Raw genomic sequence first — 25,853 nt, 5'->3', positions numbered from 1 at the left:
TATAGTTGATGGAACAGCGGCAAAGACTTGGCTTCAGAGGCTGGACAGAATCCAGTATATATCTTTAAGGATATGTATTGGTGAATTTAAATCAACATCTATATGTGCCTTACTAGTGGAAGCAGGTGAGATGCCTTTGGATATACGGTGTAAAAAAAAATATCATTAGCTTATTGGGTTAGGCTGAAAGGATGTGAGGTTGAGCATTCCACTGCTACTGTTCTAGATGACTGTTGGGAATATACTGGTAATATAGTGGTTTTGGTTGGACAGTAGGAAAGCTTGCTGATGAGAGTGGTTTGAGGGAGTTGGAGGTTGGCCCTTCTGTGGTGATAAGGGAGGTTCCTCCATGGTTACTCCCAGATCCTGTTGTTTATCTAACCTTGGCAGAGAAAGGGAAAGATTGGTCAGAAGTCAGTGATATAGGGAAACTGGTTGACAATTATTTTGGTAGAAGTTTTTATGTTTTTTACCGCTTTTCACAGATGGATCCAAGAACATAGATAGTGGGTGCACAGGAGCAGGCTTTTATGTTCCTGAATTGTATGTACAGATATGTAGAAGACTAACAGCTATACTCAGTATAACAGCCATATAACAGCTATACTCAGTATACTCATTTTAACTGTTGGGGATAGTAGTTGCCCTCCAGTGGGTGGAGGACATACAACCTGTTAGAATTATAGTATGCTCAGATTCTCTGTCTGTATTGAATAGCTTTTCATCTGGTAAATATAATAGCAGGAACTTACTATTGGAGGTATTAATGTTGTTATAGAGATTTCAGAGACTGGGTGTAGAAGTGAGATTCTGCTGGGTCCCAGCACGTTCAGGTGTGGAAGGGAATGAAATCGTTGACCAGTTAGCCAAAATAGCTTTAAACTTCTGTTCAGTGTGGCTCTTTTTTTTTCTCTCAGAAGTACTGAGTTAGGTAGGAGGATTTAGAAATGTTGTAAAACGTAATTGACCATACACTCCAACACGGGAGGTGGCGGCATGCACCTCTAACGTTTGTTTGCGGCCCGCCATTATATCATAGAAGAAGAACAAGCTCGCCGCGCTCCCGACAGTAGTAATTTGCGCGGCCGGTTTGCCGCTAACGGAGCTGGCTAGCTGAAAGGACTCGGAATTCTGTTGTCGGTGACACAAATCCAAGTCCATCTGTGGTTGTAAACAGACTGGACGGTGCATTATTGAGGCGGCGAGCCCTTGGTCGAGAGTCTACATGCTAAATATGTGGAAAGTCCGAGAACTGGTGGATAAAGCGTGAGTATTCTTGCAGTTATCGTGTTGACGTTTTGTTGCAAGGCCCGTTTATGTTAAGGACAAGGGAATCACTGATCTCGTGACGTCACGCTGTTTTCTCAGCTGACTGCTCATTATGGGTAACGTTACTGTTTCAGCCTTGTGTACAACATGAAATAACATTAAATCATGTATTCTCCTCTGATCTTTTTGCTAATGTCCATTCTAAGCATACATGCAAAGTAGCATCCCCATCCCCCTCTTCCAGGCTGCTAACTCAGGAAAGTAACGTTAGCTGATGATGTATGGTTAATGCTAACGCTTTAGTTAGTCTCATCCCGTGTCTCTGAATCGGTCCCTTTGATGTCCACTATCATCCATTTCCTGCTAACAATATTTGTTTTACATGGCTAGATGATTTCTTACTCAATTACTAAATTATAATGCAAGGCCCTCGCTCACTGCCACCTAACATTAGCTAGTTATAAATCTTACAAAACGGGCAAATTTAGCGTAACATGAGCTAATTAGCTAGCACAGCTAAGATAGCCACAATGACAGTCAAGACCTTTTCGTTTCATTGTGTCCATAACATTACCCACTATGGAAGTTGAACTTCATGACCATTCTATTGTTTTATAGTTAAAACGATTTATACGACCACAATTACTGGCTAGTTAGTTAACTAGTTAGGTAGCTAGTTAGTTAACTATCTAAGCCAGCAGCAGCTAACATGTATTTGTCTGTGCACTAACCTACTGTATTGTAGCCAGCTGCCGGTTAGCTTCAGGAGGACTTTGCAGCAGAGCCTAAGAGCTGTATGCCGAATAGGGTAAACAGGCTCCTCATGCCTCTCATCAAACACTTTGACTGAAAGTGCACCTGAACCACGAGGAATGCAACACAGCACCAACATAATCTCTTGGCTGGGCCTGGCTCCCCAGTGGGGAGGGCATAGGCCCACCCACTGGGGAGCCAGGCCTACCCATGGTTGAACCCCTGCCCAGTAATGTGAATTCACTAGATTAGGGCCTAATGAATTTCTTTCATTTTACATTAGATTTTCGTTTAGATTTTTTTTAAATGGTCGACTATCATCATATATTTTTTATATTTTGTGTGTGTGTTGATTTCAGGACCATGGATAGTACCAGGTCATTTAAAGCTGTGTTTCTGGATATGTACGACACACAGGTCCCCCTCCAAAATTACAGATATTTGGTTAGTAGAGACCTAGCTTCGTTGCAAACCAGGTTTCCCATAAACAGAGGCCTGGGAAAGTTCCATGGCAGAAATCCGCTAAAGACGGGTTGGAACCTGGTGAAATCACTGACGCCTTGCAACACGTCAAACCAATCAAATGCCCTGCTTGGGCAGAGTTTCAAAGGTGCTCACCAGATTAGTGTCATAGGAGCTACAGTGCATGAGGACAAAAGAAGCACAGGTGACAAAACATTTTAGAATGTTTGCAGCATGCTGGTTTTCACAGCATTTCTCTGTTATTTGGAGATTAGCTAAAGCTGCAGCAAGATGGGAGAAATGGTCTACAATGCTGACCATATTAATATTTGTAATGTTGTTTCTGAAGTGATATTTGGCGGTAAAGGCTAGCATGAGGGACAATAAGTAGCAAGACACAATGAGGCTAGTTAACTAACCTTGTAAGCTACCTAGGTATAACTAACTTGCTAGTAGTGCTGAGCAATTAGTGCTTTTTGAGGTTCGCTAGGTTCCGGGTTGATTCTAAAAAATACATTCATTTCGGTTTTCGATTATTTGGGTTGAACACAGAATAAAACAGTTAATAAAAGTCACGTGATGGTAGTGACTGCCCATTACTGTTTATCACCTATTAACCAGCATTTATTCACATTACTTTAATAAAATATTTCAGTTGTGTATATTACATTTGTATTATTTCATTCCAAGTCAACATCTCATCTCTATAGAGCTGCTGTCTGACAAATCACTATTTTGTAATTTTTTAAAGTAAATAAGGCATACTTTTATGACTGCTGAATACCAACTATAAGTCACTTAGATCATGTGTTTTCAGGTAGAGAAAGCCCTGCAAAGCAACTGCTTTCAATCCCTCTTGCGAGTTCTCTCTTTGGTTCCGTCAACAAGGTCTCTGCGTCTGCTCCACACAGACTGAGACAGGACAAGTAAGCGGGCGCTCAATGGGATTATGATCATTGTAGTTAATTACCACATTTTCTGTACTAAACTGTGTAGAATATTGGCCTACTACATCGCACAATTCGGGCTTGATCTCAACAGAAACTGAGCATCGATTTCACAGGAAAAAACTAACTAAATGGAATTCAAATAATTGAACGGACGTTCAATAATATAATTTTCAGTTAATCACTCAGAACAAATATTTTTTCAAGGCACTGTATCCCATGTACAGTGTATTGCATTGAGGGCTATAGAGTGGAGAACGAAGTGCTGCTGGATATGTATGTCAGTCCCCCTCCAAATCTAACCATATTTGGTTAGTAAAGACCCTATTGCGTATTTTCCACCCGACAACTTCTCTACAACTAGTAAGTATCCCCCATACAGTGTATTGTATCGCAGTGAATAGTTCTGGGTGGAGTAAGGAGTCATCAGCACTCTGTATTAAACCTGTTGCCCATCACAAGTTAAATAAAAACAAGAGACCATTTAAATTTAGCAGACTATTGAGTAATTCCAATAACATAACTGTATTTAAAAAAATTAAATAAAAACATTAAATATAACCTGCACATGAAGCTAGCTTTCAACATATCAGTATCTGTGTAAACTTTCAAAAGAAATGCTACTATAAATAATTCAATGTTCAAAATAAAATGCATCAAATTATCTTTTTTTTTTTTTTAGGTAGTTGCAATTTGGGTTGGGGGGTATACAGATTTCATATTGGCATACTGTCCTTCTCATCGGGGGAATGCAACAACAAAAAAGCTCATGGGTGTCTTATTAGAGAGAATTTGCACAAAGTATTAGCAAATTTCAATAGAAGCTGCTAGCTAAATATGCTAACGAGCGCAAACGAAAATAAACTATTTGCAAAGACGGAGGAGCAGACGGGCAAGAATGGAGAGGAGAAAAAATAAACGCACGGAAATCAAGAACTCATCCAAAACGCTTTGACTTCTCAAACACGACAAAGCTAACACTATATGATGCCCGGTCTCCTTATTAATTCAGTCACTTACATAGATACCTAGCAAGTTAAACCAAATACAAAGCTGGAATCACCAGCTCCTGCTTTTCCCTGTTGTGCTATTTACAAACAAACATGTAACTCGCTCAACTTTTCTGGGGAACTAAGCTTCATATTGTGACAGGTGAAATGAAGAACGCAATCTGCTTTTATCTCCTAACATATTGCACAAGTTGACTGCAGGTATTTAACTTAAATTGGCTACAAATTATTCACATTTATTGAAAACTTAAAATAGTTTTGACGTTATTGAAAAACCATCCCCTGGCTTTTTCCAAGTACCCCGGTATACCGCCCAAGCCTAGTTCTAATGCTGTGAAAAACAGTTGTACTGCACTAGTGCTAAGAAAATCAATAATCCCAACATTTAGCTTGTCTTTGGAGGGGCACTCTTATTTTGAAATGTGCTGCCAGCGTAATATCCTGATGCTCGGAGAACAGAAATCAAAATTAGTGTGTTGCACATGAGCTCATATGTCGGCTATGGACATTTTGTACTACATGGTGCTTACCAGACATTATTTCAATTAATCGCTAGAGGGGTTTGAAGTTTGTATATCCTGGCAACACTTATTTAATCATTCCTGTGTCAGTATTGGAGAAGTTCAAATTGCTTAGTGCAACCGTTTATGTCAACACAGCTAGCTATGATCATGAGAAAAGCCTCTGTGGCACAAATATCTTGCATTGCAAGCCCTGCAGCTTAGTGCTTCAAGGTTGTGCAAGATGTTGTAAGGGTAGCTAAGTAACCACAAAGTATAAAATAGAAAGACATTTTGTCCTGAGGCATAGCCTACTTCTCATAGGAAAGAGCGTATTTGACCTCTGGGTTGAAATGTGCAGTCACTGTGGTCATTTGACTAATACAGTTTTGAAACCAAGTGGTGTGTTTCTAGCACTTCTCTCCCTATGCCAGCATAAAGTCATGAATCATGGCAGTTCTTGTATCAACCCTGCATACAACCACTTTCTGCAGGATTACCTTTCTCATGCTTTTAAGTTAGGCTTAATATAGGGAGGGACTTAAATACCATCACTGGTCTAGCTATTCAGGACCTTTTGAAAATAGCCTATTTATAATCTGCTGTGTTTTGATTTGAATCAAAAAGTTTATTTGCATGCAGAGTAGTTTCAAATCATGCATACACTTTAGTCATAAAGAATGCATGAAATGAGAATGCTGATGAGCAGTAGAAAGAGGTGAAGGATATGAATGGCGTATTCTGATGCAAAACTTCGCCCACCTCCCCAATGAATGGTGCTCTGATGTCACTGACCTCTGATCTTCAATTATGTGATTGTTGAGATGGAGGTTTGTAAAGGTGCAAAGCCAGGCTAGACTCCATGTAGGTATACAAGATACTGCCTCCATTGTCTGACTGAATGCACTCATCCTTGATTCCAAACAGAAGGTTTGTAAAGGAAGAGGTTTCTTTCATTGTGCAAACAGACAAACGAGCCCAGTAATTGAAAAGTGTCCTTTCTTGCTTCTTGTCTCCTCATTTTGAAAGGAACTCCATGGTTTTATGAAGGACTGTAAACATACATTTACTGGATAATTATTCCCTATAGACTTCAATGGTTTTAAAGCATTGGGCCAGAAAGGTGGCTAGGTGAATAATCTGTCTGTGCCCTTGAGCGAGGCGCTGAACCATAATTGCTCTTATAAGTCGCTCTGGACAGGAGCGTCTGCTAAATTACTCAAATGTAACATTTAATGGAGGAAATGCTAGCTAGCTATATACATTTCAGCTGTCCTGCTAAAGGCTAGCCAGAGCCCTGATTTAAAAATTAAAAATAAATCTAAATGTATAGTCAGCAAGCTAGCTCAGCTCCTAATTGCAGTGTTGGATAGATTGCTAGCTAACATGTTCCATCTATGAAAATAGCGACAATTCTCACTTTATTTCAACTTATCCAATCTTTACCCGGCACTGGGCATCTGTAGCTAGCCCATCTGTAGCTAACATTAGCTAGCCCATCTGTAACACCCCTCAGCTAGCTGAGTTCTGTTTATTTCATTATTTTACATATTGTTTGAACACCAAATGGCCACAAGCTGCCTGCCAGTAGGTGGAAGCTAGCTGGCTAACGAACTAGCTAACTAGATAGCCAATGCTATTGCTGAGGCAGGGATATCTTGCCAGCGCGCATTGGGTGACTGCAGCAGTCCTATAACGTTAGCAAGCAAAGACAACCCGTGTTTTCAATGAAAAAGCTGGCTTGGTAGCACACATTTCCTTTAACTGATTCCGATGATGTCTCCATAGACTGCCATAAGTTAGCTGACCCAACTCAATGATGAAGGAAGTTCATCAGAAACTTTCTTCACTAGAGTTGTGTTTTAGCGAGTTGCTGAGCTGGGGATATGGGGTTATCATAAATTGTACTAGCTAGCTAGCTACTTCTCTGTTCTGGCAAAAACCATAGCCTACACGTCGACATGTAATCATTGAAATAGGAGAGTTGTTTTCAACTGCTAGCCTGCTACCAGGTTTGGACTAGTTGCCTGCTTGCTTGCTAGTAGCTAATGTTATACACAGAAAATAACAAACTCTCTTTAAAGGATGATATTTTTACTTGGCTGTGATCTGATATCATTCTACACTGAGTGTACAAAACATGCTCTTTCTATGAGACTGACAATGTGAATCCAAGTAAATGCTATGATCCTTTATTGATGTCACTTATTAAATCCACTTTAATCAGTGTAGATGAAGGGGAGGAGATGGGTTAACGAATGCTTTTTAAGCCTTGAGACAATTGAGACATGGATTGTGTATGTGTGCCATTCAGAGGGTAAATGGGCAAGAATAAGGTACCCTGTTCAAAAAGTGCCTTTGAACAGGGTATGGTAGTAGGTGCCAGGCGCACCGGTTTGTGTAGAACTGCAACGCTGCTGGGTTTTTCACTCTCAACAGTTTCCCATATGTATCAAGTAGAGGTAGACCAATTATGATTTTTCAATGCCGATAGCGATTATTGGAGGACCAAAATAAGCAGATACCGATTAATCGGCTCAATTTTTGGGGGATAATATAACATTAGCTACTATGTGTAATAATTACAACAATAGTGAATAAACACTTATTTTTAACTTAATATAATACATAAATAGAAATATATTTAGTCTCATATAAATAGTGAAACATTCAATTAGGTTTAAATAATGCAAAAACACTGTGTTGAAGAAAGTAAAAGTGCAATATGTGCCATCTAAAAAAGCTAACGTTTAAGTTCCTTTCTCAAAACATGAGAACATATGAAGGCTGGTGGTTCCATTTAACATGAGTCTTCAATATTCCCAGTTGAGAAGTTTTAGGTTGTGGTTATTATAATCAAATACAATTTTATTGGTCACATACACATGGTTAGCAGATGTTAATATGAGTGTAGCAAAATGCTTGTGGTTCTAGTTCCGACCGTGCAGTAATATCTAACAAGTAATCTAACAATTTCACAACTACCTTATACACACAAGTGTGAAGGAATGAATAAGAATATGTACACATATATGGATGAGAGATGGCCGTGTGGCAGAGGCAAGATGCAGTAGATGGTATAGAGTACAGTATATATATGAGCTGAGTAATGTAGGGTATGTAAACATTATATAAAGTGGCATTGTTTAAAGTGACTAGTGATGCATTTATTACATCCAATTTTTAATTATTAAAGTGGCTAGAGATTTGAGTCAGTATGTTGGCAGCAGCAACTTGTAATCGATGAACAGCATTCTTACATGGGTATTCCTCTTGTCCAGATGGGTTAGGGCAGTGTGACTGCGTCGTCTGTGGACCTATTGGGGCGGTAAGCAAATTGGAGTGGGTCTAGGGTGTTGAGTAGGGTGGAGGTGATATGATCCTTGACTAGTCTCTCAAAGCACTTCATGATGACGGACATGAGTGCTACGGGGCGATAGTCATTAAGCTCAGTTACCTTAGCTTTCTTGGGAACAGGAACAATGGTGGCCCTCTTGAAGCATGTTGGAACAGCAAACTGGAATAGGGATGGATTGAATATGTCCGTAAACACACCAGCCAGCTGGTCTGTGCATGCTCTGAGGACGCGGCTAGGCATGCCGTCTGGGCCGGCAGCCTTGCGAGGGTTAACACTTTTGAATGTTTTACTCAGGTTGGCTGTGGTGAAGGAGAGCCTGCAGGATTTGGTAGCGGGCTGTGTGAGTGGTACTGTATTGTCCCCCTAGTTTGTCTGGGATCAAGACGCCGCAGACACCGGTTTCCTTTTTGTAATCCGTGATTGACTGTAGACCCTGCCACATACGTCTCGTGTCTGAGCCGTTGAATTGCGAGTCTACTTTGTCTCTATACTGACGCTTAGCCTGTTTGATTGTCTTGCGGAGGGAATAGCTACACTCTTTGTATTCAGTCATGTTTCAGGTTGCCTTGCCATGATTAAAAGCAGTGGTTTTTGCTTTCAGTTTTGCGCAAATGCTGCCATCAATCCACGGTTTCTGGTTGGGGATGGTTTTAATAGTCACTGTGGGTACAACATCACCGATGCACTTGCTAATAAACTCGCTCATCGAATCAGCGTATACATCAATGTTGTTGTCTGAGGCTATCCGGAACATATCCCAGTCCATGTGATCGAAGCAATCTTGTGTGGAATCTGATTGTTCGGACCAGCGTTGAACAGACCAGAGAATGGGCCTTTCACTTTTTAGTTTCTGTCTATAGGCTGGGAGCAACAAAATGGCGTCGTGGTCAGATTTGCCGAAAGGAGGGCGAGGGAGGGCTTTGTATGCGTCGCGGAAGTTATAGTAGCAATGATTCAGAATGCTGCCAGCCCGGGTCACGCATTCGATATGCTGATAAAATTTAGGGAGCCTTGTTTTCAGATTTGCTTTGTTAAAATCCTCAGCTACAATAAATGCAGCCTCAGGATATTTTGTGGTTTCCAGTTTACGTAGAGTCCAATGAAGTTCTTTCAGGGACATCAAGGTGTCTGCTTGGGGGGGGGATATACTGATTATAATCTAAGAGAATTCTCTTGGTAGATAATGAGGTCGGCATTTGATTGTAAGGAATTCTAGGTCAGGTGAACAAAAGGACTTGAGTTCCTGTATGTTATGATCACACCAAAACTCGTTAATCATAAGGCATACATACCCGTCCTTCTTCTTACCAGAGAGATGTTTGTTTCTGCCAGTTCTTCCCGGCTGTAGATTTCAGATTTCCTGGGGTAACTGTGTAAGAAATAATACATAAAGATAGCATTAAAATGATCTTATGTATATCTAGCAACTTACCTTGGCTCCTTGCTGCACTCGCGTAACAGGTGGTCAGCCTGTTAGTCTCCTTGTGGAGTGCAATGTAATCGGTCATAATCGGCATCCAAAAATGACGATTGCCGGTTAATCAGTCGACCTCTAGTATCAAGAATGGTCCACCTTTCAAAGGACATCCAGCCAACTTGACACAATTGGAGTCAATATGGGTCAGCATCCCTGTGAAACTCTTTCAACAACTTATAGAGTCCATGCCCCGAAGAATTGAGACTGTTCTGAGGGCAAAAGGGCATGTGCGATTCAATATTAGGAAGGTGTTCCTAATGTTTTGTACACTCAGTGTATATCATCTATGAATAAGTGAACAGGAACAGGTTATCATTGCTCATTGTTTATTGCGAACCAACAGTGTTGGCACACTAACCTAACTTCCTGGCTCACTATGGCCGTCTGCTGGATTATTTTGGGATTACACAATGAAATATCACAGTGACATTGACAATGGATCGTATTATTGGAAAGGGCGATTTTGTCGGTTCATTACAGTACTGTCAACTACACTGAAAAAAAATCTAAACTTAGCATGTAAAGTGCTAGTCACATATTTAATGAGCTCAATAAAAGATCCCCAAAATTTTCTCTACGCACAAAAAAATCTTACTTCGCTCAAATTTTGTGCACACATTTCTTTACATCCCTGTTAGTAAGCATTTTGTCTTTTGTCGAGAGGCTGATTAAACAGCATGGTCGTTACACAGGTGCACCTTGTGCTGGGGACAATAAGAGGCCACTCTAAAATGTGCAGTTTAGAATGAACAATGAACCATTTTATTTTAACTTAATATAATACATCAATAAAATCAATTTAGCCTCAAATAAATAATGAAACATGTTCAATTTGGTTTAAATAATGCAAAAACACAGTGTTGAAGAATAAAGTAAAAGTGCAATATGTGCCATGTAACAAAGCTAATGTTTATGTTCCTTGCTCAGAACATGAGAACATATATGAAATCTGGTGGTTCAATATTCCCAGTTCTTCAATATTTCCAGTTCAGAAGTTGTAGTTATTATAGGAATTATGATGCGTCGACTATTTCTCCCTATACCATTTGTATTTCATATACAGTTGAAGTCAGAAGTTCACATACACCTTAGCCAAATACATTTGAACTCAGTTTTTCAAAATTCTTGACATTTAATCCTAGTAAAAATTCCCTGTTTTAGGTCAGTTAGGATCACCACTTTATTTTAAGAATGTGAAATGTCAGAATAATAGTAGAGAGAGTGATTTATTTAAGCTTTTATTTCTTTCATCACATTCCCAGTGGGTCAGAAGTTTACATACACTCAATTAGTATTTGGTAGCATTGCCTTTAAATTGTTTAACTTGGGTCAAATGTTTCAGGTAGCCTTCCACAAGCTTCCCACAATAAGTTGGGTGAATTTTGGCCAATTCCTCCTGACAGAGCTGGTGTAACTGTGTCAGGTTTGTAGGCCTCCTTGCTCGCACACTCTTTTTCAGTTCTTCCCACAAATTTTCTATAGGATTGAGGTCAGGGCTTTGTTATGGCCACTCCAATACCCTGACTTTGTTGTCCTTAAGCCATTTTGCCACAACTTTGGAAGTATGCTTGGGGTCATTGTCCATTTGGAAGACTCATTTGCGACCAAGCTTTAACTGATGTCTTGAGATGTTACTTCAATATATACACATTATTTTCCTTCCTCATGCAGCCATCTATTTTGTGAAGTGCACCAGTCCCTCCTGCAGCAAAGCACCCCCACAACTTTGCTGCTGTTCTAGGATTGATTTGCACTTTTCGCACCAAAGTACGTTCATATCTAGGAGACTAAATGTGTCTCCTTCCTGAGTGGTATGACGACTGCGTGGTTTCATGGTGTTTATGAACATGGTACCTTCAGGCGTTTGGAAATGGCTCCCAAGGATGAACCAGGCTTTGCTGATTTTCTTTAGATTTTCCATGATGTCAAGCAGAGAGGCACTTAGTTTGGCACTTAGCCTTGAAATAAATCCACAGGTACACCTCCTATTCAAATCAAATCAAATCAAATTTATTTATATAGCCCTTCGTACATCAGCTGATATCTCAAAGTGCTGTACAGAAACCCAGCCTAAAACCCCAAACAGCAAGCAATGCAGGTGTAGAAGCACGGTGGCTAGGAAAAACTCCCTAGAAAGGCCAATACCTAGGAAGAAACCTAGAGAGGAACCAGGCTATGTGGGGTGGCCAGTCCTCTTCTGGCTGTGCCGGGTGGAGATTATAACAGAACATGGCCAAGATGTTCAAATGTTCATAAATGACCAGCATGGTCGAATAATAATAAGGCAGAACAGTTGAAACTAGAGCAGCAGCACAGTCAGGTGGAAGTTGAAACTGGAGCAGCAGCATGGCCAGGTAGACTGGGGACAGCAAGGAGTCATCATGTCAGGTAGTCCTGGGGCATGGTCCTAGGGCTCAGGTCAGTTGAAACTGGAACAGCAGCATGGCCAGGTGGACTGGGGACAGCAAGGAGTCATCATGTCAGGTAGTCCTGGGGCATGGTCCTAGGGCTCAGGTCCTCCGAGAGAGAGAAAGAAAGAGAGAAGGAGAGAATTAGAGAACGCACACTTAGATTCACACAGGACACCGAATAGGACAGGAGAAGTACTCCAGATATAACAAACTGACCCCAGCCCCCCGACACATAAACTACTGCAGCATAAATACTGGAGGCTGAGACAGGAGGGGTCAGGAGACACTGTGGCCCCATCCGAGGACACCCCCGGACAGGGCCAAACAGGAAGGATATAACCCCACCCACTTTGCCAAAGCACAGCCCCCACACCACTAGAGGGATATCTTCAACCACCAACTTACCATCCTGAGACAAGGCTGAGTATAGCCCACAAAGATCTCCGCCACGGCACAACCCAAGGGGGGGGGGGGCGCCAACCCAGACAGGATGACCACAACAGTGAATCAACCCACTCAGGTGACGCACCCCCTCCAGGGACGGCATGAGAGAGCCCCAGCAAGCCAGTGACTCAGCCCCTGTAATAGGGTTAGAGGCAGAGAATCCCAGTGGAAAGAGGGGAACCGGCCAGGCAGAGACAGCAAGGGCGGTTCGTTGCTCCAGAGCCTTTCCGTTCACCTTCCCACTCCTGGGCCAGACTACACTCAATCATATGACCCACTGAAGAGATGAGTCTTCAGTAAAGACTTAAAGGTTGAGACCGAGTTTGCGTCTCTGACATGGGTAGGCAGACCGTTCCATAAAAATGGAGCTCTATAGGAGAAAGCCCTGCCTCCAGCTGTTTGCTTAGAAATTCTAGGGACAATTAGGAGGCCTGCGTCTTGTGACCGTAGCGTACGTATAGGTATGTACGGCAGGACCAAATCAGAGAGATAGGTAGGAGCAAGCCCATGTAATGCTTTGTAGGTTAGCAGTAAAACCTTGAAATCAGCCCTTGCTTTGACAGGAAGCCAGTGTAGAGAGGCTAGCACTGGAGTAATATGATCAAATTTTTTGGTTCTAGTCAGGATTCTAGCAGCCGTATTTAGCACTAACTGAAGTTTATTTAGTGCTTTATCCGGGTAGCCGGAAAATAGAGCATTGCAGTAGTCTAACCTAGAAGTGACAAAAGCATGGATTAATTTTTCTGCATCATTTTTGGACAGAAAGTTTCTGATTTTTGCAATGTTATGTAGATGGAAAAAAGCTGTCCTCGAAATGGTCTTGATATGTTCTTCAAAAGAGAGATCAGGGTCCAGAGTAATGCCGAGGTCCTTCACAGTTTTATTTGAGACGACTGTACAACCATTAAGATTAATTGTCAGATTCAACAGAAGATCTCTTTGTTTCTTGGGACCTAGAACAAGCATCTCTGTTTTGTCCGAGTTTAATAGTAGAAAGTTTGCAGCCATCCACTTCCTTATGTCTGAAACACATGCTTCTAGCGAGGGCAATTTTGGGGCTTCACCATGTTTCATTGAAATGTACAGCTGTGTGTCATCCGCATAGCAGTGAAAGTTTACATTATGTTTTCGAATAACATCCCCAAGAGGTAAAATATATAGTGAAAACAATAGTGGTCCTAAAACGGAACCTTGAGGAACACCGAAATTTACAGTTGATTTGTCAGAGGACAAACCATTCACAGAGACAAACTGATATCTTTCCGACAGATAAGATCTAAACCAGGCCAGAACATGTCCTATTGACTCAAATTATGTCAATTAGCTTATCAGAAGCTTCTAAAGCCATGACATCATTTTCGGGAATTTTCCAATCTGTTTAAAAGCACAGTCAACTTAGTGTATGTAAACTTCTGACCCACTGGAGTTGTGATACAGTGAATTACAAGTGAAATAATCTGTCTGTAAACAATTGTTAGAAAAATGACTTGTGTCATGCACAAAGTAGATGCCAAAACTATAGTTTGTTAACAAGAAATTTGTGGAGTGGTTGAAAAAGTTTTAATGGCTCCAATAGAGGTCGGCCGATTATGATTTTTCAACGCCGATACCGATTATTGGAGGACCAAAAAAGCCTATACCGGTTAATTGGCCGATTTTGTTCTATTTATTTATTTGTCATAATGACAATTTCAACAATACTGAATGAACACTTATTTTAACTTAATATAATACATTTAAAAAATCAATTTAGCCTCAAATAAATAATGCAAAAGCAAAGTGTTGGAGAAGAAAGTAAAAGTAAAAAGCAATACGTGCCTGGTAAGAAAGCTAACATTTAAGTTCCTTGTTTGCATGAGAACATATGGAATCTGGTGGTTCCTTTTCAAATGAGCCTTCAATATTCACAGGAAATACGTTTTAGGTTGTAGTTATTATAGGAATTATAGGACTATTTCTCTCTATACCATTTGTATTTCATTAACCTTTGACTGTTGGATGTTCTTATAGGCACTTTAGTATTGCCAGTGTAACAGTATAGCTTCCGTCCCTTTCCTCGCTTGAACCAGGAACACAACGACAACAGCCAACCTCGAAGCAGCGTTACCCATGCAGAGCAAGGGGAACAACCACTCCAAATCTCAGAGCGAGTGACGTTTGAAACGCTATTAGCGCGCACCCTGCTAACTAGCTAGCCATTTCACATCGGTTACACCAGCCTAATCTCGGGAGTTGATAGGCTTGAAGTCATAAACAGCGCAATGCTTGACACACAACGAAGAGCTGCTGGCAAAATGCACTAAAGTGCTGTTTGAATGAATACTTACGAGCCTCCTGTTGCCTACCACCTCTCAGTCAGATAATTGTATGCTTGTATGCTCAGTCAGATTATATGCAGCGCAGGACACGCTAGGTAAACTAGTAATATCATCAACCATATGTAGTTAACTAGTGAAGATTGATTGTTTTTTATAAGATAAGTTTAATGCTAGCTAGCAACTTACCTTGGCTCATTGCAGCCACAAGGTCCTTTTGACGCTGCACTCGCGTAACAGCTGGTCAGCCTGCCACGCAGTTTCCTCATGGATTGCAATGTCATTGTCCATAAAGGCCTATTTACCGATTGTTATGAAAACTTGAAATCGGCCCTAATTAATCGGCAATGCCGATTAATCGGTCGACCTCTAGTATCAAGAATGGTCCACGTTTCGAAGGACGACCTCTAGTCTCAAGTTTTTAGGGAGCGTTCAATTGGCATGCTGACTGCAGGAATGTCCACCAGAGCTGTTGTTAATTTCTCTAAATACTGAACAGAACCATTAACATAACTTTCTCCAACCAGGAAACAAATGTGCTTGCTATTGTTACATAACAGTAATGTATTCTATAGCAGACAGAGGCTCCAGTCGAGTGCCTGTTTTATGGACAGAGCTTGCAGTCAAGTGACAGTAGTGGATGCTGCCTGAGATGCCATCATCTGATTTCAGCTGAATGGGGCTTGAAACAGGAGGACCTTGAGGAGGTGGGGGGGCGGCACTGCACACGTCGCTTCAGTGTGTTTTGCCAGTTGAATTGTATTTCTGTTGAGGACTAACATTTTTCACAGATGTCTTGCAGAATATGCATTTAGGCTAGTCGATGGGTCATTGGGCCATATAGCCTATACCTAGAGGTCATTCTGCCTACTCTGTGGCTGATCAATGGATCAATTATATCTGTCTGAGACTTAAGTTGAGACATTGATGGGAGGAACTTTGAGTGATCATCTAGTATTTTTTTTTTTCTTTTTTTCTTTCTTGTAGGTTATAATGCAAAGGTATTCTGTCTGTTATTGCACGAGAGAAGTCATTTATTATTTGAATGATGACTTTGCTTCAAGGCCCACTCCAACTGTCTTTGTGTAGGCATGAGTCCTGTGTTCAGTATGACAAACCATGATATTGATGATATCATTGCATTGACTAACAATATCCCCTATGACGGCTTCTTCATGTCCTGGCTGTGTTTTTAATTCTTTTGACTTTCTCCGCCAGTTAATGGACAGAAAATCCCATCTAATGCAGTAAATCAATATCATGGCTGGACTGATGGCTTTGTGTGGGGAGATCTCAGAAGGCGTCAGGCTGTGGAGAATGAAAAATGTCAAACATTGCATTATTATGTGGAGAGATGTGATCTGTTGAAGGGAGCAGAGGAAACCTGCTCCTGAAGACATGAGAGAGAGGAGGGGAGTTTTGACAACTCTCGCTCGGATAAGATCGGAGGACTCGCAAACTCTTGCAAAGACAAACGTGAAGAAATGATCCGTCCATGTTTTCTTCCAACGCTTTCTTTTCTTCCAACGCTTTTTTTTGAGGCAATATGGTTGCAGAAGTTCTTCAGCTTGCCCTTAGCTGGCCTCACTGTCTAGGCTGAACCATGTCATGACTGAGCCACACTTTTAGCAAATGCAAATGGTCCTTTTAGGCTTCAGTCCATCAGCCAACCTGCAAATACATTTTATCAGTAAATTATCTTCCTAGGCATGACTCCCAGCAGTACAGTATTCTATATCCTCCCAGCACACTGCAGTGTGATCAGCGCCACTTCTGTGTGAGTAGCTTCAGGAATAGACCTACTCCAAATCAACCGAGCTTGCAGGCTGCATCCCCCAGGGACTTTTCTCCCTGGCAAATGTCCTTGTCCGTCCAGTGCCTCTTGCTTCTAATGAGCGTCAGTGAGCGGAGCGCTCTCAACCTCCCTCCCTCCCTCGCTGCTGTTGTCCCCTGTGTCCCCTTCATTACTCTCACCACTATCTCCATTTGAAGACTGACCTCTAGAACCACTGTTCCTCAAAAGCAGCAGGTGATGTTTATCTTCTAGTGTTGGAGGAGGGAGAGAGGAGAGTGAGGACTGGAGAAACTAGAGGTTGTTTCATGTGCAGGGCTTTGGCTTTTCAGCAGTGGCCCGCTAGGCTGTGTTCTCCACTGCATGTGTAAATAAGCAGGCACATCCTGAGCAGAACAGACGCAGCAACGGCGGGCCTACTGAACAAAGAGGCCCAGGATGCAGAGAGTTGGAAGGGAGGCCTGGGCTCTGTCTGTTTCCTTCTCCCTTTCAGTCAGAGCCACTGCTCACCTTCTTTTGTCTCATCTTCAGCTGAATATTTTTCACACAGCGGGCCCTTCTGTCGGTGTGTGTGTTTTCTAGGCTGTTTGAAATGTAAGCACAACGCCGGTACGCTTGCCGTTCAGGCCATCTGCTTTTATAAACCGCTGTCATTCATTATTCAGTGGACTAGGATTTCCCTCATCTTGGAGCAGCTTTGCTGTGGAGAAGCTCTCGCTCTCTGTCACTCATGCTGGTGCACGGACACTGACTGTATAAATTCTCTCTGCGTTTGTTAATCCATCCACCATGAAGCACACATGCTTCATACACCTAAAGAAGTGTATTCCGTTTCATTGAATGTCCAGTCCTTCCCAATGTTCTGTTTGGAACAAACCGGCTTGAGCTGTGGCCATTTGTTGATCTAGAGCAGAGTCCCCTTTTTGTAGGCCTGCGAACCCCCCCCCCCCCCCCCCCCCCAAAATAGAAATAAATTAACTTCATCAGGGTCTCAACTTGCTGTTGAGAGTTAGAATAGTAGAATACACAAGGTGAAATTTCAACATTTGCTTGTGCATCAGCAGTTTTGTCAGTCACTGACACACACATGTTTTTTAGATTGGTAGTCTAGCCAGCCGTATAAACTTGTAGTAATCATGGTCGAATTACTGACCAGAAGCCCCTATTGATCTTTCACTCAGATATATTAAAAACTGCAAACATTTCTCTCCGCCTTATGGCAAAATATGTAGAATTCCAGCAAACTTGCTTTTGAACTCAAAAGCTAAAATGTTCTGCAACAAAAATTAACCTAGAGCCCCCAAAAGGCTAGGGCCAGCTCTAACTGCATGTGTGGGTATGGATGTCGGTACACAGACCCGCGAGCCACTGCGGCTCCACATGATGAGTTCAGATTTTTTGTGGCCCCCACCCCTTCAAAGTTGGACATCTCTGATCTAGAGTCTCTGTGTAGCCTATGGGTGATCGGTTGGCCGTTATCTCAGGCTTCAAGTTTGTTTATTCGTCAAATACATATGATATACATTTTGAGTACAGTGCAATGAAATGCTTACTTGCAGACTTGATATAATTGGCTCGTTCATCACTCTCGTCTCGTCATTCTTTCCCCAGCTCTATTCCATTGTCCTCCCATCTGTCACTGAGCACTTTACCCTTGACCTCCTAAGGATCTGAGCACCCGTCTGTGGCAAAGCCCTGGCTAAACCCAGCCAGCAGCCAGCTTTTGACTAGCCTAATCAGACCAGTGGTCACTTAAGGCGTCAGCTAGCCGAACCGAAGGAGTGTGCTCGCATACTCCCTTGATAGACCTTCGCTTAAAAATGTTTGAAAAAAGCTTCAATAGTACTGATTGTCCATTTTGAGACACTGTAACCAGTATTCACTTCCTAAAAAGTCAGAATTAATCTATGATCATTTAAGAAATCTGTCATTACCTTTGATGTTTTTGCCAAAGAGATCTTAGCCCCGCAATTTTAAATCTAACTAAGATGTTTGGTACAGTACTTTTCAATAAAAAAAATTGCATGAAAATGGGTAATCTCTTGTTGAATGACTACAGACTTTATTGAAGAATCCCTACTGTTGAACAATCACTGACGAAGCGGCTTAGACTTTGGCTTTGAACTTTGGCTTGCCTCCAGAAAATATATTGTGTGCCCGAACAGCCCAAAAAGAACTAACCGAAGTCCAAAACAAACAAACAACTTCACAAAATGTCGTCATAATATATGCACAAACTCATGCAGACTCCTTTAGGGCCACCTCCACTACTCTAGACCCCCGGTAGGTTACTGTGTGCAAACAAATGTAGGCAAATAGACTGAGTGTGAAATAGGTTGAATTGGGAGGGGAATTGTAAATATGCTTTTCCATGTAGTGTTGTGGATTGTCCGATCTCTTCGCTAGGCTGATATTAGGGTCAGGAATGAAGTCAATCTCCCTTCCTATCGATAGGGCTCTAGAGCCATAAAATGTGATATTATTTCTTTTTTTGCCATCAGCAACATGTGGGAGAGCTTGGCATGTGTTGTGAAACTGAACTAATCTGTGAACCTGCGTTTCTGGATTTAATAAACCCTCTTGGATGTTATTAGCTTATTCTAAACCAGAGTAAATTGATCCATCCCAAGTCCTCTGCCAAATCCAGGGATCCGTTCCAAAAGCTGGTTTAATCACAGATTTCCTTTTGCTGCGAGTTGCAGAAAGAAACATGTCGGCTTAGGGTTGTGCACAGTGCACATGTAGGGTTAGTTTGTCCCCAGTAGATGGATGCATAGACTAAGTAGTCGAAGGAGCTGCATTTCCTGCCCTGTGAGAACAGGTGTTCAAACGTCAATCTCTCAGACCTGACCAAGTTTCTGTTCCTCTAACTCTTCCATCATCCATGTCCCAATCTGTGGTAATGGCTTCTGGTGCTGCGTACCTGGCTCTCCACTCAACCTGCTCCCTCCCTGTGCAGGTGTCTTTGGAATTTATTGAGTGTGGGAGTGAAGGAAGTGTCTGTTTTCTGTCTAAATGACAGTAGGGATGATTAGTAAAAGTGCTGGCAGCTGCAGGGGAAGGAAGAGTCTGTTGGGCCATGGGGAAAATCTCAATTGCATACTCCTTGCCGCCTCAAAACCCCTTGGATGAGAAAGCCTGAGGTCCCTCCCATCTGGCCTTCTCCTCCAATGGGTTTTGAGTAGGAGGCAAGTCGAGAGGATGCGAGCAGAATGGCATTGAGATTCTCCAGAGTCTTGACTCCTCCTCTGTCCTTTTCACACATATGCCTGGTCAGGGATGACCGAAGAAGGGTTAGCGAAGCGTGTCCCAAACTAGGGGTCACGGACCCCATGTCGGGTTGCCTGATTTTGAAAATAATGTCGTAAAAAACCTAAATAAAATAAATACAATTGTGCTTGGTTCATAGAACTGGGGTTAGTCAGTAACGGTTGTAATAACAGAGCGCTTTTGTTTTCTTTCTACAGGTGAGGCTCTTATCTTTTTTTGATCCTTTTAAGCTACAAAATATTATGACCCCTTCTCTGAAAGATAACTCTGTCTACCTCTACAATGCCCACAAACAGCGCAGGACTCATTAGAACAGAGTGGACAAGACCAGGCACTAAATCAGACTGGGGAAGGGGGGGGGGGGGGGGGGCATATTCATCAATGATGTTCTTTTCTACACAGATCATCCAAAATGATTGCCTGATGTTCTTCTATTCTTCCCAATATCTTTCTGATGCATTTCAGTCACTTCAAACTAGAGGTCGGCCGATTTATGATTTTTCAATGCCGATACCGATTATTGGAGGACCAAAAAAGTCGATGCTGATAATTTTTATTTTATTTAAAAAAAAAAAATATATATATATATATATATATATATATATATATATATATATATATATATATATATATATATATATATATATATATATATATATATATATATATATATATAAAAATAATAATACATTTTTTGGGTTTGTTTGTAATAATGACAATTACAACAATGAATGAACACTTATTTTAACTTAATATAATACATAAATAAAATAAATTTAGCCTAAAATAAAATGAAACATGTTCAATTTGGTTTAAATAATGCAAAATGTTGGAGAAGAAAGTAAAAGTGCAATATGTGCCATGTAAAAAAAGCTACCGTTTAAGTTCCTTGCTCAGAACATGAGAACATATGAAAGCCGGTGGTTCTTCCCAGGAGTCTTCCCAGGTAAAAAGTTTTAGGTTGTAGTTATTATAGGAATTATAGGACTATTTCTCTCTATACAATATATTTCATATACCTTTGACTATTGGATGTTCTTATAGGCACTTTAGAATTGCCAGTGTAACAGTATAGCTTCCGTCCCTCTCCTCGCTCCTACCTGGGCTCAAACCAGGAACACATCGACAACAGCCACCCTCGAAGCAGCGTTACCCATCGCTCCACAAAAGCCGCGGGCGGCCCTTGCAGAGCAAGGGGAACAACCTCTCCAAGTCTCAGAGTAGGTGACGTTTGAAATGCTATTAGCGCGCACCCCGCTAACTAGCTAGCCATTTCACATCGGTTACACCAGCCTAATCTCGGGAGTTGATAGGCTTGAAGTCATAAACAGCTCAATTCTTGAAGCACAGTGATGAGCTGCTGGCAGAACGTACAAAAGCTCTGTTTGAATGAATGCTTACGAGCCTGCCGGTGCCTACCATCGCTCAGTCAGACTGCTCTATTAAATCATAGACTTAATTATAACATAATAACACAGAAATACGAGCCATAGTCCATTTAATATGGTCGAATCCGGAAACTATTATCTCGAAAGTAAGACGTTTATTCATTCAGTGAAATACGGAACCGTTCCGTATTTTATCTAACGGGTGGCATCCATATGTCTAAATATTCTTGTTACATTGCACAACCTTCAATGTTATGTCATAATTACGTAAAATTCGGGCAAATTAGGTGGCCCAAACTGTTGCATTTACACTGACTCTGTGTGCAATGAACGCAAGAGAAGTGACACAATTTCACCTGGTTAATATTGTCTGCTAACCTGTATTTCTTTTAGCAAAATATGCAGGTTTAAACATATATACTTCGGTGTATTGATTTTAAGAAATACATTGTTTATGGTTAGGGACAGTCGTGCAACGATTGCGCTTTTGTTCAATCATCCCCCGTTTGGCGAAGTTGGCTGTCTTTGTTTTAAGAAAGGCATTGATATTTATGGTTAGGTACACATTGGAGCAAGACGGTCCTTTTTCATGAATACGCACCGCATCGATTAAATGCAACGCAGGACATGCTAGATAAACTAGTAATATCATCAACCATGTGTAGTTAACTAGTGATTATTATTGATTGTTTTTTATAAGATAGATTTAATCCTAGCTAGCAACTTACCTTGGCTTCTTACTGTATTTGCGTAACAGGCAGTCTCGTCGTGGAGTGCAATGTAATCAGGTGGTTAGAGCGTTGAACTAGTTAACTGTAAGGTTGCAAGATTGAATTCCCGAGCTGATAAGGGAAAAATCTGTCATTCTGCCCCTGAACGAGGCAGTTAACCCACCGTTCCTAGGCCATCATTGAAAATAACAATGTGTTCTTAACTGACTTGCCTAGTTAGATAAAGGATAAACAAAGGTTTTAAAAAAATACAGATTTCCGATTGTTATGAAAAATTGAAATCGGCCCTAATTAATTAGCCATTCTGATTAATCGGTCGACCTCTACTTCAAACCATGCTTCCTTCAGATTGAAGTAATGCCAGACTCATTTATAAGACTGTCATAGCCCCAATTGGGGGGGAAAGTTATCATTGACTTTTGAATGCATCACTTTTTCCTCAAATATTTATATCAAAAGGGGGTTACGGGCCAAACTTTTTTGGAACCCCAGGGTTAGCCTAATCATCCACACAGTCATGTTTGGTCCCTTCTTACTATGGCTGAACAGTCCCTACAGGGATCACAATCGTAATCACCTTTGTTCACCAAGTACATTAACATACACCCAGAATTTGACCTGGTGAAATGGTGCTGACGGAAATAGACCAAATATAGGCCTAGGCGTACAGTACCCATTTAATCCTGCAGTTTTCACGTGGGAATGTCACATGGCTATATACAATTAGGTAATGCCACGAGTGAATTCTTTCATTATTGAATAGTTGACCTGCCTTGTTGTTTCAGCTAACGTGTTGTCACCTCCATTGCAAGCGGGAGTTACCATGTTTACCTAGTTTTTTTAAGATGTAGAGCATCGCAGTGCTGTGTCCCTTCACCCTCACCATCAGGTGGGTCCCCTACTCACTCCCTCTCACATCTGTCCCGGCTGAACTGTGGCAGGGAGTTAGAACGGCTGGTGTGATCTCAGCCACTAAAATAACATTGCATCACATTTTATCACTCTCACGGATCTTCCATCAGCTGATGGAATGTCATCTGGGTGTACAAAACATTAGGAAAGCCTGCTCTTTCCATGACAGGCTGACCAGGTGAAAGCTACGATCATTTATTGATGTCACTTGTTAAATCCACTTCAAACATTGTAGATGAAGGGGAGGGGACATGTTAAAGGAGGATTTTTGAGGAGAGACAATTGAGACGCAGATTGCGTTTGTGTGTCATTGAGGGGGAATGGGCAAGACAAAATATTAAAGTGCCTTTGAAAGGGTTATGGTGCCAGGTGCACCGGTTTGAGTGCATCAAGAACTGCAACGCTGCTGGGTTTTTCACACTCAACAGTTTCCTGTGTATCAAGAATGGTCCACCTCCCAAAGGACATCTGGCCAACTTTGATAGAACTGTGGAAAGCATTGGAGTCAACATGAGCCAATCCAATCCCTGTGGAACTATTTCGACGCCTTGTAGAGTTCATGAATGAGTTCTGTTGTCAGCTGGTACATATTTCATTAACCTGAGTGGTTATGGGTGTCTATTTGAGTTGTCATAATAATCCGGTCAAGCTGCTTCTCGAATCAGGATAGATCTTGAGAACCCTTTTTCCTCATCAGTCAATTTAATTGCGGTCTTTATACCCTGGAGTGGCCCACTCTGACACTCCTTCTGACAGTTCAGAGGAGATAGTTGTGTCGAGCTGTTTCCTGGCACTCTGACTGCTCTGCTCTGTGATTTGGCAGGTATGGTGATGGGAGTGAATTGAGACCTGACAGGAAATGGCTGATTTGTTCAAAATGGTCCACACTGAGTCACATTGATCTTTATGGACATCTGGAGCCCTCCCAAGCTGCTCTCAGGACAGGCCCAGTCTGAACAGAGGAGTTAAGCCTTTGCTGGACATGATAGGCTAAATCAGAAGTCTGTTAAGACCAGCCTTACCCCTACCTATCTTAACACCACTACCCTAATACTCAAAACGAGAAAACGAGAACGAGAAAAGGAGAAAAGGAGACTCAAAACTGTCTCCTAAAGATGAGCATACTTTGGTGCGAAAAGTGCAAATCAATCCCAGAACATCATCAATGGACCTTGTGAAGATGCTGGAGGAAACGGGTACAAAAGTATCTATATCCACAGTAAAAACGAGTCCTATATCGACATAACCTGAAAGACCTCTCAGCAAGGGAGAAGCCTCTGCTCCAAAACCGCCATAAAAAAGCCAGACTACGGTTTGCAACTGCACACAGGGACAAAGATCGTACTTTTTTTGGGAGAAATGTCCACTGGTCTGATGAAACAAAAATAGAACTGTTTGGCCATAATGACCATCATTATGTTTCGAGGAAAAGGGGGAGGCTTGCAAGCCGAAGAACACCATCCCAACCGTGAAGCACAGGGGTGGCAGCATCATGTTGTGGGGGTGCTTTGCTGCAGGAGGGACTGGTGCACTTCACAAAATAGATGGTGTCATGAGGAAGGAAAAGGATGTGGATATATTGAAGCAACATCTCAAGACATCAGTCAGGAAGTTAAAGCTTGGTCGCAAATGGGTCTTTCAAATGGACAATGACCCCAAGCATACTTCCAAAGTTGTGGCAAAATGGCTTAAGGACAACAATTTCAAGGTATTGGAGTGGCCATCATAAAGCCCTGACCTCAATCCTATAGAAGAATGTTGGGCAGAACTGAAAAGGCGTGCGAGCGAGGAGGCCTACAAACCTGACCCAGTTACACCAGCTCTGTCAGGAGGAATGGGCCATAATCCACCCAAATTATTGTGGGAAGCTTGTGGAAGGCTACCTGAAAAGTTTGACCCAAGTTAAACAATTTAAAGGCAATGCTACCAATGTACTAAATGAGTATATCTAAACTTCTGACTCACTGGGAATGTGATGAAATAAAATAAAAGCTGAAATAAATAATTCTCTCTCCTATTATTCTGACATTTCACATTCTTAAAATAAAGTGGTGATCCTAAAACATAATTTTTACTAGGATTAAATGTCAGGAACTGTGAAAAACTGAGTTTAAATGTATTTTGCTAAGGTGTATGTAAACTTGTGATTTCAACTGTCTATGATATATCCACCAGTGTCTTTCAGTGTGTGTGTGTTTTTTATATTGATGTGACTCTTATAATAGCCTAATGTTTCATGTCTCTTGCAGCACTAATGTGGTGATGAACTACTCTGAGATCGAGTCCAAGGTGCGAGAGGCCACCAACGATGACTCCTGGGGTCCCTCTGGACAGCTCATGGGAGAGATCGCCAAGTAAGGGACAACCACTGTCCTTTCACATTTACAAAAACTAGGCTGGTAGTTGTGCCTAGGGCTGGGCTGTATATGTATGTTTTAGTGCCATGTTTCAAAGACCTGTATCGCAAGAATCAAGTTTTTTTCCTTTTTTTTCATTTTGTGTCTTTTTTTGGTCTCGTATCCTTTGCTCCTTCTGTGCTGTGTGTAACTGTACCTTGCCACTCGCACAGACACCAAGACCTTCCACCTGCCACTCACAACAACAAAGACATGAAAGATCAGTTCTTCCTCTCTGACAATAAGCAGTTTCAACTCGCTATTTGCGTTTGAGGTTTGGTCAGACATATAATCGGTTATATGGGCACCGAAACACATTGAGATATTATTTTAGTGTAATAGAAAATATCTTTACCTTTGTAACAATCCCTTTTTTATGTCTCAACTCCCAACTCTTTTAATAGAGCAGAACCTACCA

General features: G+C 41.6%; 1 protein-coding gene across 1 annotated transcript in view; it reads left to right on the top strand.

Annotated features, from left to right (window-relative positions):
• The first annotated feature begins 1,041 nt into the window (after nucleotides 1–1,041).
• LOC109892995 (clathrin interactor 1-like) overlaps nucleotides 1,042–25,853 on the top strand; it is a 37,700-nt gene continuing 12,888 nt past the window's right edge. The window contains exons 1-2 of the mRNA XM_020485956.2: nucleotides 1,042–1,266; nucleotides 25,289–25,393. Of these exons, the coding sequence (XP_020341545.1) occupies nucleotides 1,226–1,266; nucleotides 25,289–25,393 (146 nt within the window). The 5' untranslated portion in view covers nucleotides 1,042–1,225. The remainder of the gene's footprint in view (nucleotides 1,267–25,288; nucleotides 25,394–25,853) is intronic.

Source organism: Oncorhynchus kisutch, linkage group LG6, assembly GCF_002021735.2.
Source record: "Oncorhynchus kisutch isolate 150728-3 linkage group LG6, Okis_V2, whole genome shotgun sequence".
NCBI classification, from domain to species: domain Eukaryota; kingdom Metazoa; phylum Chordata; class Actinopteri; order Salmoniformes; family Salmonidae; genus Oncorhynchus; species Oncorhynchus kisutch.
This window is presented reverse-complemented; position numbering and strand designations above follow the sequence as displayed.